General features: G+C 33.0%; 1 protein-coding gene across 1 annotated transcript in view; it reads right to left on the reverse strand.

Moving 5' to 3' along the window:
- Positions 1 to 4334: 4334 nt before the first annotated feature.
- The window catches only part of LOC107028581 (beta-galactosidase), a 26391-nt gene continuing 17257 nt past the window's right edge, over positions 4335 to 13468 (reverse strand). The window contains exons 7-18 of the mRNA XM_015229702.2: positions 12573 to 12638; positions 11269 to 11499; positions 10196 to 10402; positions 9748 to 10051; positions 8907 to 9066; positions 8695 to 8803; positions 7911 to 8043; positions 7146 to 7201; positions 6768 to 7067; positions 6556 to 6678; positions 5612 to 6301; positions 4335 to 4673 (exon numbers count right to left, since the gene is read on the reverse strand). Of these exons, the coding sequence (XP_015085188.1) occupies positions 4500 to 4673; positions 5612 to 6301; positions 6556 to 6678; positions 6768 to 7067; positions 7146 to 7201; positions 7911 to 8043; positions 8695 to 8803; positions 8907 to 9066; positions 9748 to 10051; positions 10196 to 10402; positions 11269 to 11499; positions 12573 to 12638 (2553 nt within the window). The 3' untranslated portion in view covers positions 4335 to 4499. The remainder of the gene's footprint in view (positions 4674 to 5611; positions 6302 to 6555; positions 6679 to 6767; positions 7068 to 7145; positions 7202 to 7910; positions 8044 to 8694; positions 8804 to 8906; positions 9067 to 9747; positions 10052 to 10195; positions 10403 to 11268; positions 11500 to 12572; positions 12639 to 13468) is intronic.

Raw genomic sequence — 13468 nt, forward strand, 5'->3', positions numbered from 1 at the left:
ATTTCATTTATAGATAAAAAAATATTATTTATATAATTTACTTTGTTGATATACTTTTGGTTAGTCTATAGTTTTCAATTTTATATATTTTATTTCAAAATTGGGCTTGTAAAATTTTGTGTGTGTATATATATATATATATATATATATGTCGGTTTGAGTTTTTTTCTTCTAATACCGAATCAAACCAAGTGGTCGGGTTTTTTTTTCAACCACCAAATCAATCAAATCAAATCACAAGTTGTTTTTTTTCCGATTTGATTTGGTTCGTCGATTTGATTTAACTTTACGGTTTGACTTGTACACCCCTAGAATCCACTTAGAATTAAAAGTCTAATGTATTTTCAAATTTAAATACTTTTGATTTTCTTTCCTTATGTATTATTATTATTATTATTATTATTATTATGATTTATTCTTATTATTTTTTATGTTTTAATTTAATATTTAAATTAAATATATCTTATTTTATAATATTCAAAAATGATATATTTATGAAATAGCAAGAGTTTAATTTAGAATTCTTTTGCTTATAAGTTTCTATTATAAGCTGATAAAAAATTACTTTTAAAAAAAAAATTCAATTAAATATCGTATCATATTTTTAAAATGTGGATCTTTTTATTATTCTTCCTTATCCTTGATTTACATACAATAATATCTTTTACAAGCTATTTATTTAAATTGATAGAAATATTTAAAAGATTTCCACCCCCAACCCCCCAACAACGTTATGGCTTAATCTTGTTTTTTTTATTTTATTATTATTTTCTAATATTAAATTTAAACATGTTGTTCACTATATACATATATCTTTATTTACATTTATTTATTTCCTACGTTTTTCCTTCTATTCCTCTTTTATCTTCATTTTCCTTCTTTTTTTAGATTACTATTTTTTGTTACATACCATGTATGAATTCTTGTATGAATAATGATTTAAATTATATGTTTTCTATTTTCCAAAATTATATGTCTGCTAAATTTTATGAATTTAGTTTGAATTATGATTTTAAAAATAAATGGACCTACTCTATAATTTTGGTATGAATTTTGATTTCAAAAATAAATGGACCTATCGTATGATTTTATCATGAATTTTGATTTTATACTAATAATTGTAAAAAATTGTTAATGTCGATTTTATATCATTTATATATTGATTGTTTTTGTATGAATTTTATTTTGAATTAATCATTGTAAAAAAATAGTTCATACCAATCTCATACCAATTGTATATCGATTATACTAATTATATAGATATTTGAATCCACGATTCATACAAAATATAACAAAACATTATATGGTCATTCTTTTGCAAACCATGGTTCATACAAAAATTATCATATACAAAATCACTGTGAATCACTTTTTTATACACAAATAAGATGTACTAGTGATATCAAAAGAATATCATTTCTACCTAGTATTTATCATTTATTAAATAAGCAATATACCAAATTCATTTTATTATCATGCCCAAATCCATTACAGTATAATGCCAAAAACAATCATACAAGAATTATACCAAAAACATTGTCATTTTGCAGACATGTTTGATATGACTAGTATACTATTTTATGCACAAATTTCATATCATTTTATGCACTTTCTATACATATTTCATCACAAAAATCTTCACTGATTCATGCCAAGAGAGTACAAAAATTATACCATTTCTAACTAGTATTTCTTATACATTAAATAAACACTACCAAATCTATTCCATTATTATGTCCAAATTCATTCCAATATAATATCAAAAAATTAAAGTTCAATCACACCAAAAATATTATCAATTTCTATACATGTCTGATATATCTAGTATACTAATTTCAAACAAATTTTATGTAATATTTAAAACCAGTAACATATCAAAAAATGAAGGGAAAAGAGTCAAATATGCCCCTAAACTATTCAAAAAGGTCTAGATATATCCTCCGTTTAAAGTTTGGTTCACTCATGCCCTCGCCATCCAACTTTTGGTCCAAATATGCCCTTATGGACGTTAGTTGTCATGTTGGACATATCCAACTCATTTTTTATTTCTTTAAATGCCACATGGAATTGCCATGTCATTTTGGCCTTACCACATAACATTTATATGAAAATGGAAAGATATTCGGATTCATAAACACCTAATCCGACCCATAAATCAACCACTTTTAAATAAATTATCCGACCAATTTTCAACAATTTTGTTTAATTTTTATTTTTTTCGATAAATTTCGAAAATGAGTAATTAATTAATTAAAAAAATAGAAAAATATGAAAAAAATATAAAATTAATGCCAAAAGTTCATAAATAATTATAGTAACCTTAAATTCAATTTAAACACTTTTTTTAAAATTTTTTTGTTTTTTTTCGATAAATCCCGAAATGAATAATTGATTAATAAAAAGTATAAAAAAAATATAAAATTAACGCCAAAAATTAAAAAATAAATACAGTAACCTTAAATTCAACAATTTCAATGTTTTTTAAATTTTTAATTTTTTCGAAAAATCCCAAAAATGAGTTTATTAACAAATTGTTGAAATTATTGAATTTAAGTTAAATATATTTATTTGTGAATTTTGACGTATATTTTTATTTTATTCATATTTTTCCCTTTTTATTAAAAAATTACTCATTTTCGGGATTTGCCGAAAAATATAAAAATTTTAAAAATTTTGTAGATTGAATCTTACTATATTTATTTGTGAACTTTCATATTTTTTATTAATCATATTTTTTATTAATCATATTACTCATTTTCGAGATTTATCGAAAAATAAAAAATCTAAAAAGATTTGAAATGTTAGATTTAAGGTTAGTATATTTATTTGTGAATTTTTGGCGTTAATTTTATACATTTTTTAATATTTTTTCTATTTTTTATTAATCAATTACTCATTTTCGGGATTTACCGCAATAATAAGAATTAAACAAAATTGTTAAAAATGGTTTTTTTTTTGTTAAAAATGGGTTGGATAGTGAATTTAAAAGGAGATGATTTATGGGTCGGGAATCCGAATATCTTTCCATTTCATATAAATGTTATGTGATTAGGTCAAAGTGACATGTCAATTCCATGTAGCATTTAAAGAAATGAAAAATGAGTTGGATATGTCCAACATGGCAACTAACGCCCATAAGGGAATATTTGGACCAAAAATTGGACGGCGAGGGCATGAGTGAACCAAACTTTAAACGGAGGGTATATCTAGACCTTTTCGAATAGTTTAGGGGCATATTTGACCCTTTTCCCAAAAATGAAAAATGGTTCATATAGAAAACTAACAAAAATATACATTAAATGAACCCAATTTTTTGCAATCAATTACACAAAAATTCTGTTAAAAAAAACTAGACCTTATCTACCACCATATTTTATTAATACCGGTAAGAAAATGATTAATATTGTATTAAAACAAATTTGAACTAAGAAATCTGTTTGAATGATTAAGACAGAGAGAGTATTGAGAAGAGAAAAATTGTCAATTTTTTTTTTTGAAAAGAAATTTGTTTAAAATAATTGTCTTGAGCTAAACAAGGAAAACAAATATTCTATTTTTGTTAGAACTCTCCTATTGTTGGGACTCTCCTATTTTTATGCCTTCTATGAATTATCATTAATATTTTCAAATTATTTGTTACTCAAAATTTTGTTTTTAATTTATTTATTTATTTAAACTAATTAATTATTACTGTTTTTAGATCTTTTTTTTAATTTTGTAAAAGTGTTATAACATGCAATTGTATATTGCTATAACTTGAAAGATAAAATATAATGTCATAACTTATAATCATTAATCTTATATATGTCAATTATAAAATTTTCACAATCGTTTAAATATTTGCTATTTTGCAATTTCCCCCTAAATATATTACCTAACAAACACAAAAAAATAAGTAGAAAACTCACTTATTTTCTAAAAACATGTTACAAGAAAATATTTTCCTCCGCACCAAATATGCCCTTATATCGTGAATAAAGACAACTTTTATATTCAACTAGCATTACTAGTTACTAATAAGAGATAAAAGAGTATATAACTTGAACTTTAAATTACTATAATATCCCAACTAAAAATAAGTTAAATTGTTAAAAATGCCCTAAATAGTAATAATCATTTTAGCAATTTAAAATTTCTCTTTTTAAATATAGTAGTAACACCTAAGCAACTCCAATTGATACTACTTTCTCTTAATAGTCACAACTACTAATTGTGATTGTGAGTGAAAACATATCACCTTGTGTAATCAAAACATCAATGATTACAAATGAAGCATATTTTTTATATTGATAAATCATGAGTGACAACTGACAAGCAGAGGCTGAAGATTTTTACTGGAGCAAACAAGAATTTAATTTATATGAAATAATAATAATAATAATAATGTTCTTCAAGTTAAAGGATCTGCACCCTAAAAGTGCTTTTCACTTGATTTATTTTAACCAAAGTTCCATGTACTAAAAAGTGAAACAAATAGACATTACAGAAGTTATCAATAATCACTCTTCAGAAAACTGGGATTTGTAGATATCATACCCAGTGGTTGCTGCAGTTTTTGGGAAAAACCTGATGGCGAAAGAGTATGGTACTGGAGGAACAAGGTATTCGTCATGAACACAAGGGGACCAGCTATCGTCTCCGCCCAAACCCATGTGTTTGTGGTCAAGATGCACCTACAATGCAGAAAAGCAATGTCACAATGCTATTACTGCATAATTTCAAGGTTACATTTGCTGTGGCTCAAGATGATCTCTTTGGATCATTTTTCAACATTTGATTGGATACTCGTTGGTGTAACAAAGAACGAAGATGACATTGATAAGTTGCTGAGAGAAAGTAGCATGGAGTGGGTAATGAGAGTTGCAAAACAGGTGTTTAACACCCTTATAGGATGTAAAAAGGTGCTGATGTTAAATATTTTCTTCACCTAACACATTTAAGACTACCAAAAACAGAAAACGAAACATTGTTCTTTATACCAAATGGAGCCTTTGAAAAAACAGATAGATCGTTAAAGGAGAAGTAGCAGCATGGAGACAAGTAGCTAATCACAGGCACCTTACAAAAACATATACATTTGCTATTCCTTTTTCCCATTAAGATTTATGTCATGCTATTAATGCACAACTTTATTCGGAATGGTATCCCTCACCAAAAGAGACATACCACATGAACAGAATAAGTAATATGAAGCAAGATTTTCTTTTTATTTCCTGTAAAAAAAAATAAACAAAATCCTAGCTATGCAAGATTAGAAACACAATATTTTTCTTTTTCGAGAGGAAATCGGTGATAAAGTAGAAATAACTGAAGCTACGAATGCATTCCACATCCCCCCCCCCCCAAAAAAAAAAAAAAAACGATGAAAAGAAGATTTTCTCAGCCACAGTTTCCTCACAACAAATTGATGGATATGGTAGTTCTTGTGTTGGAGACTAAAGAGTAAGATGCTCATTAAGTGGTCGAAGAAGTTGGCTGTGTTCCTCGACTACCAAACTAAAAGCCTCGAACTAAATCATCTTAGTGGAGACACGAAGCTAGCCAGTGAAAATGTGCAAGTATGTGAAAGTTGAAACGCAACAACGCGTGCATAAGTCAGGGAATGAAATACCTCGATGTTTTCACTTTTTCTAAGATCCTCATTGTGTGTAGTTCTATCGAGTTCGGAGGTGCTGTAGTAGCTTGCATTCATTTGCATGGGTGGAGATCCTCCATGCGTGGAAGCATAAAGTCCCAGTCCATCTTTATTTTCAAATGTCACCCATCTAACATCTGCTCTGCCTGAGCACTCCCCGGGAACAACATATGGCACATGCATTTCACCTACGGATAACTCATAAATGCTTAAATGAGCAGCAGATTTCCGGTCGGGATAACATTCAAATGGCCCCCTTCCATACCATTTAACCTGGTCTACAGTTGAATCCAATTGAAATTCAACACCAACCCGTGGCAAAGGAGGAAGATCAGGACATGGATTTACATTGCACTCTAGCACAACATCTCCTGAACCATATATCAAAAGTGTCATGACAACCTTAAAGAGAATATTAGAAGTTTCCGCATTTGAGGGAGTTTTCTCCTCTGGTTTTGCCATGCCATGATAAGTAGCTGATATTTTCACTTCGTGACTGTTGGTACTTTCCACAGAGCAGCTTTCATTCACAAAGATCACCTTGTCAAGATTAGCAGCCTTCCACCTAGACAAGTAACTCAGTGCCCCTCCCCCTTTGTCATTATCTGTTGGTGCTCTCCAAAAGCATGGATAGATGCCTTTATTCATTATTGAAACTCCATTAACCTGCAATCATTGAGTGGAACAGAAAATAAAATTAAGAACTAACCCATCTTTATCATATGCGACATCATAACAGTTAAGTTGTCCCACAATTGATGAGGGTATGTGTTATTTCCATATATGATCATGTGCAACCCTCACCTCATGAGCTTCCTTTGGTATTTAGGCTCAGGGTCTATTTTCTTAACAATAACCAAATATATAGCTTCATACAATACTGTACCAACGCTCAATTTATTAAAACATAAAGTATTTACCTTCCATCCCTCTATACCACCAGTTTGTTTGTTAAATTTCAGCTCCCACCAGTCCTTCTGGCCAACCTTTATTATGTCATCAACAACTTCACAAAGTAAAGTGGCATCGGTGCTTTTAATGATCTAAAACAATAACAGTTCTTACAATAGTCAGTGATGTTTGAAAAAAGGAGTACCAGACTGATAAGAAATGTAAAGTATGAGTGATATACATGAGGGACAACATTCCGTCTGCTAGGCAACAGAACTTGTGTGGACGAAATGAGGTGACCAGAATTAGCCCACCGAGTAGAGTTCAAAAGCTTTGCTGTAATTGTTAAATAAATTTCTGCTGCACTAGATGAAGTCCATGCAGAAAACCATGGGCCAGATTCCCATTTTGTTTCATGGCTTCTCTGGGGTTCTATGACAAGTAGAGGGAGGATCCCAGACCCAAGTTCACACCCATCGCCATGAAGTACCCAGTTAAACTCCAAAGCTTGGGTAGTATCAAAGAAATGCATGTTTGTTATCTGAACAGAAAAGCCTAATTGTCATTTAAGAGATACTGATGTAAGTGAACAGAAAATTTAAGTGGTATACAAGAGTACCTTAATAATTCCTTCGTTAAATGAGACCTTGATTGGCTGGTAAAGAAACTTAACCTCTGACAGAAGAAGCGTTAAACAGTTAGACATGTTCTAATTAGAGGTACAGAGGTTGTTTTGGCTAGACCCTAGGCTCAAGGAAAAACAGTCCAAAACAGTCCAGAAAAGAAGTAGCGGAAGTACAAGAAATAACAGAGTGGAGGTACAAGGACATAATCGAAGAACAAGAAACTACAGAAGCAAAACTACGACTACTAGTATGAACAAAGAGCAAGACAATCTGCTACCTATTACCCTACTATCCTAATCCATGACCTCCACACCCTCCTATCTAAGGTCTTGGTAAGCTTTAACTACACTATGTCATCTCCCAATACTTCAGGTTACATGGTCCAACATACATACCATGCTCAAGCATGTACATGCCCCCTCCCCCATAAACTCCCAGACACAACAGGAGAAACTTGCAAGACTGCCAGCATGTTTGGGACATATTTGGCTATTTGCTTAACTCTGGTCGCTGAAAGCTATTTCAATCAAATGAAAGATGAGATATGAGTGAAAATTAAAAACTTTACCCCCAAAAGTACCCAAACAATTAAAATAAAAAAGTTGCTTATTCAGCATTGCTTAATGTTCCATGCTTCCACACCCTACACTTTCTGAAAAAAAGGTTCATTGACGTGACTTATTGTCTAATAGTCTTGCAAAGCTATTTATACGACAAAGGGGAAAAAAAATTATTGAACAAGATAGCTGTCTACTCACCATGCAATGCAGGATGAGGACTTCGGTCAGGAAATATGACACCATTTAGGCAGAAGTTCAAATCATTAGGAGTGTCCCCAAAATCACCTCCATATGCCCAGCGCATTTTCCCACATACTTCCTTCAATAATCCCTATAAAAAGAGCCAAATGATAGTGTTCAATTGAAAAAAGGAACTAAAAGAACAGAACGACATAACAACTCTACACCTACTACATTCCGTGTGGGAGTTGAAGCATTTTGTAACTTCGTAGGCTTCAGAATATCATGCAACAATTATGCGGTCAAATGGTTTAGCTTGGTTCTGCATGTGACATTGTTAACAATAGAAACAACATGCATTTCACATCAAAGATTGCACTTGCAGCCACAAATGCTAGATCCGAAATCAGAAAGCTTGTGCCTTCTAGACAGGATTTAAGTATTAAATGAACCAACTCTGATTTTTGTAATATGCATGCAGACTAGAGACATCCACCAAGTTCTATTTCACCCAAATAGGACAGGCATTAGTCCTAGTATTTGAATTTAAATTCATCAATCTATACTACATGGGGTTTGCATCTCTAAAATGTCTTAGGTCAATAAACATATATTTGCTTTAACTCCAACAACAGCTTGAAGCCAAAAAAATATAGTCATGATAACGTTTTTGGAAACCAACTAACTGTGAAATATATTGCAGGGAAAAAACTATAAAGCAATTTATTTTAGCAACTACATTAACTCCTATTTATCAAAAGATGTACATAATTACAGGACCAATCCTAAATCATGAACAAACCTGATCAGCCCAATCCCATATAAAGCCTCCTTGCAGACCAAAGATACTATCTATTGCTTCCCAATATTTATGGAGATTCCCGTTGCTGTTTCCCATGGCATGTGAATATCTGAGTAGTTTTACACCAAAAATTGCAACGTGAAGTCATCGCATTAAAAAATATGAGCAGTTAAATTGACCAAGAAAAAGAAGTGGATAATGGAAGATCATACTCGCACAATATCACAGGCCTCTGTTCCGTTAGATCTTTTGCTATTTCAACTATTTGGGACACACGTGCGTACATGGGACATACAATATCTGTTGAAGACGTTCTTGATCCACCACCTTCATAGTGCACCAGTCTTGATGCATCTTTTTCTCGTATCCAACCTGAAAAGACTCTCTAACTTGGTTACTGAACATGATGAACTAAACAGGAATATAGTTGTCAGTAGTTGCAAAGGCTGTATGGGTGGACCTACAATCTAGCCTTTTCTGAGCTGAACATCACGAAAGAAGTATGACATATCCTATGTTTTTTAACCACCAAGAGGATCACCATTATCACATGCAGGATAATAAAGTATATTAAGCATTTAGCCTCTGATCCTTTATTTTACTTTCTTCAATTGAGAATCTCCCTCTAACTTGGCTATCTACAAGTTATTTACAAACACTTTAGTCATTCGGATAGTGTTCTGATCTATAAACTACAATAAAATATACCTAGCACTTATGGATTCAAGCAACATATAAAATAAGCCTTAGCAATGTTGGGGAAGTATACTAAAGGTGGTTCCTTCAGGGCTGGCTTTGTGGCTAAAGTACAGTGAAGGCAGTCCCTTCAGGGCTGGCTGTGGCTAAACTACTGTTTCTCTACCAGTAAGAGACCTATAGCTCAAACGAGGAAAACTGAAGAGCGAGTAGCATCTAGTTTGAAATTGTGGCCACAAGTATTTACCTACAAGGGAGTGTCCTTACATCCCTTGGAAAGCTTAGCACTCAACTTTTTGAAGAACAAAAGTTGACACACCAGAAAATGGAAAGTAAAAATAATGAAAAAGTATATACCAGATAGTGCTGCATGATTCGGTCCATAGCTTGCCTCATTCCCTATGGACCATACTATAATACATGCATGATTTTTGTCCCTTTCAACCATGCCGACCACACGATCCAACATGGATGCAGCCCAACAAGATTCCTGTGTAGGATGCTTATAATTTGGATAGTCAAAAAAACCATGTGTCTCGATATTGGCCTCATCTACCATGTACATGCCAAACAGATCACACAACTCGTACCAGCGCTGATGCTGAGGATAGTGGCTGTTCCTGACAGCATTAATATTGTTTTGTTTCATCAAAACCAAATCCTACAAGAAGTAACACGGTATATGATTTGCCTTCAACAGAAAATAAGAAGATTTCACAATGAAAATCTACATGCGCGCCTGCAATTTTGCAATGAAGAGAAATTCATCACATTTTAAAACTAAAATAAAAAGAATTTAACAAACCTTAACCATGCAGGACTCCAAGTTTGTCTTTCCAAGACGTGGATGGTGCTCATGCCTGTTCACCCCTCTAATTACTACTGGACGCCCATTTACTAGCAGCTGTTTAGGGGCTTTTGATATTTTTCTCATACCAACTTGGCATGATTCACAATCAACCAAGTTCCCTGATGCATCTTTAAGGGTGATAACAAGAGTGTAGAGATTTGGCTGTTAACAGAAGAAAGAAAAGGATAAGGAATTACTTAAAAGTTGCAGTGAGAGCATTAAAGTAAATAACCTCTATTTGAGGTCAGAGAACACCATCGGTCAACTTCTGCAATTACAGGGCAGATCCCACCCCACCTAAGCAACACTACAAAACTGACTTCCAAGTACAATGTTAGTCCTTCAAATGTGAGTTCGATAAAATCGTGGAGATGGCCGATGTAGTATCATGGTGTACATAAAACCCATTTTGCTAAGAGGCCCTGAGTCAGAGTGAAGTTTCTACATGGAATCAAAAGTCTTCCATCTTTTCCTAGTTGTAACTAGAAATAAAGTCCTGCAAATCTTAGCTAAAGCTTTGGAATTCAATACATGGCAGGGTCATTCAAAATGTAGAAGTCAACTTTTATGACGAAGCATACAAGATTTCCAAACCTAATAAAGCAGAAAGATTCCTTGCACTCTAAGCTTTCATGCAAGGGAGTGCAGGATAAAAAACAGACTACCAGGTTATAATGAATGATTAACATTGTACTAGTACTACTAAAATGTAGTGGAACATAGTATCAGTTCTAAACCAAATCCTAAATCAACTGAGTTTTGAGTGTGGCATCTAATGCGATATACAATAACTGAGGTTAGACCAAAAAAATAGAAGCAAATAAAATGCCCTTTATGAGATAATAGAACAAGGAAGCATTATAAAACACTATCATGGTTTAGATTTCCAAAACTTTTGTGACCAAATTGATTTCCCTCTCTACCTTTGAGGTTGGGGTAAGATACATGCACACTCTACCCTCCCCAGTCCCCACTTTGTGGGACTACACTAGGTATGTTGCTATTGTTAAGCTAAGAAAATCACTTACTTGCTCTGCAGACCATAGTTTAGGTGCTTGCACCTTCCCCACAAGCATGTAGCCTTTAAATCCCACACAAGGATCAGAAGACAGAACTAATTCCAGATGAGCAATGTTAGTAGAAAGCAAATCAACATGGTCAGAGTGGCTAAGCCAATTTCCACTGTCATAGAGTGAAGCTTCAATAGTGAAGTCAGCAATATCATTATTATCAAGTGAATTATCAATTTTCACTTCCACCTGCATTATATAAAGAATAAGTTAAAATCAGAAAAATTATGTCATGAGCTTTAAATCCCTCCTTCCCAAAAAAAATACCATGCTAAAAATTTTAACCCGTCCCAATTGACCGATTGCCAAGGGGACAAGAGTTTCTACCTGTATGGTTCAAACAAAACGACAAAACAATTAAGAGGGAAACTATTCTATAGAAATTGGTTGTCTGCTCACAACATGGGCATAGCTAGGGATGGCAATGGGGCGGGACAGGGCGGGGCGGGAGGGATGCAAGGAAGGTGGAAGTGGCTTTTTTAAAAACCAATGCCTGGCGGCTAGTGGGTTGGTCTCTGCGGTTTTATGTGGGTTCAATCTTAATGTTAACTTTCCACATTTTATAAGAGTTATAAAGCATTATCTGTTAAGATAGTTACTTTAAAGTTGCTAAAATATTCAAGATAGTAAATGAAAATGGTTCAATCAAAACTAATACGATTTCTTAGATGCTTCCCAATTGACCTCTAAAAATAAAATTTTAAGTCATTATCTATTAAATTAATACAACTTAATGAAAAATGAATTTATTTTTAAGAATTTTATTTTTAGTATCAAACTTAACTAGAAAAGGAAAATATTAAAAAAAAAAAAATTGTGGGGCAGGTTCATGCAGGTGGGTCTAGCGGGGCGGAGCGAAGTGGGTTGAAAATGAAAAAAAATTGGTATGCGGGTGCTGGGGCGGATTAGAATTTTGCAGGCTAAGCTGAACCCATCCCGCCCAGCCCCACTGCCATCCGTAGACATAGCAAATGTTATCTTTATCCCCGGGGATTTCTAGGTTTTCAAAAAAGAAAAATAGTAAAACCAAACTATTATCAGGCTTAACATTTATTAGCAAAAGTCTAGAACTCTAGTCATTCTCACTCAACCACCTGCTTTCTCCTTCTCCATATCTAGTAGGGTGATGATGGCTTGTAAATTCCAGCAATTTTTCCATAATTGGGCGGCAGAACTGTGTACATTTTATATGATACACTGCACAAGTAGGATAGCGAAAAAGAAAAGGGAATCTAAGAAAGCCATTCCCGCTTTATGATTACCTCTATGTCTGCATATGAAAAATCTTCGGCTATGTTTGTTCTGAAGAAATAGTCAGCAATAAATGTCTGCATCAGAAAAGTTGGGTAATAAGTCAGCAATGACCTAGCCAAAAACAGAGAAACACCAATAGTAAAAGACAGAACAGTAAGAGCAAAATGCCAGTCACAGTGATATAAAGAATGGTTAAAAGAAGATGAGTTGTTCACAACCAAAACACAGCAAAAAGTCATACAAAAATCAGACTTCCCAAGAATCCTAAAGAATATAACTTCTCAAGAGTATAATGAAAAAGGAACTGTCATATGTTAGACACAGATAAATATGTTTTATAGTATTATGACTGATTCTCAAGCAAAAATTACTACAACAAACCTGGAAATCGGAGTGCAATGAAAAAGAATTGCATCATCACAACAGATAGAGATAGAAAAACCTTTCGACTTGATTCAAGGGGGAAAAGTCAATACAATCCTGCTACCATTGTCATAATCATTAATACAATCCCACTCCCATTGTCCCAATCAATATTGATCTTTTCTGGATGGTCACATGATAAAATCCATTTTCTGTAAAGGAAAAGTCTCTACACGTTTTTAACTAAAAGAATTATTGGGGAAAACTCTTACTATAGATAATCTAAATTTCCCATAACTTTTGCTTTCTTAACCAAAAAGTAAGAGTAGTCATCACATATTCACCTATTTAATTGTACCGCGTTAACACAGGAAATTAATTCATGGAAGGATCGCATTCTTGCTACAGCCGACGTCACATACTCACAGCTAAAATCGTCAAGTAAAGACTAGAGACAAAAAAGAATCTATTCTAACATCCCAATTCATTGTTTCTGGTGTTGGGCCCAGATGTCCAGCCCCACGGGGGGGGGGGGGGGGGG

Source organism: Solanum pennellii, chromosome 8 (genome assembly GCF_001406875.1).
Source record: "Solanum pennellii chromosome 8, SPENNV200".
In the NCBI taxonomy this organism is placed as follows: domain Eukaryota; kingdom Viridiplantae; phylum Streptophyta; class Magnoliopsida; order Solanales; family Solanaceae; genus Solanum; species Solanum pennellii.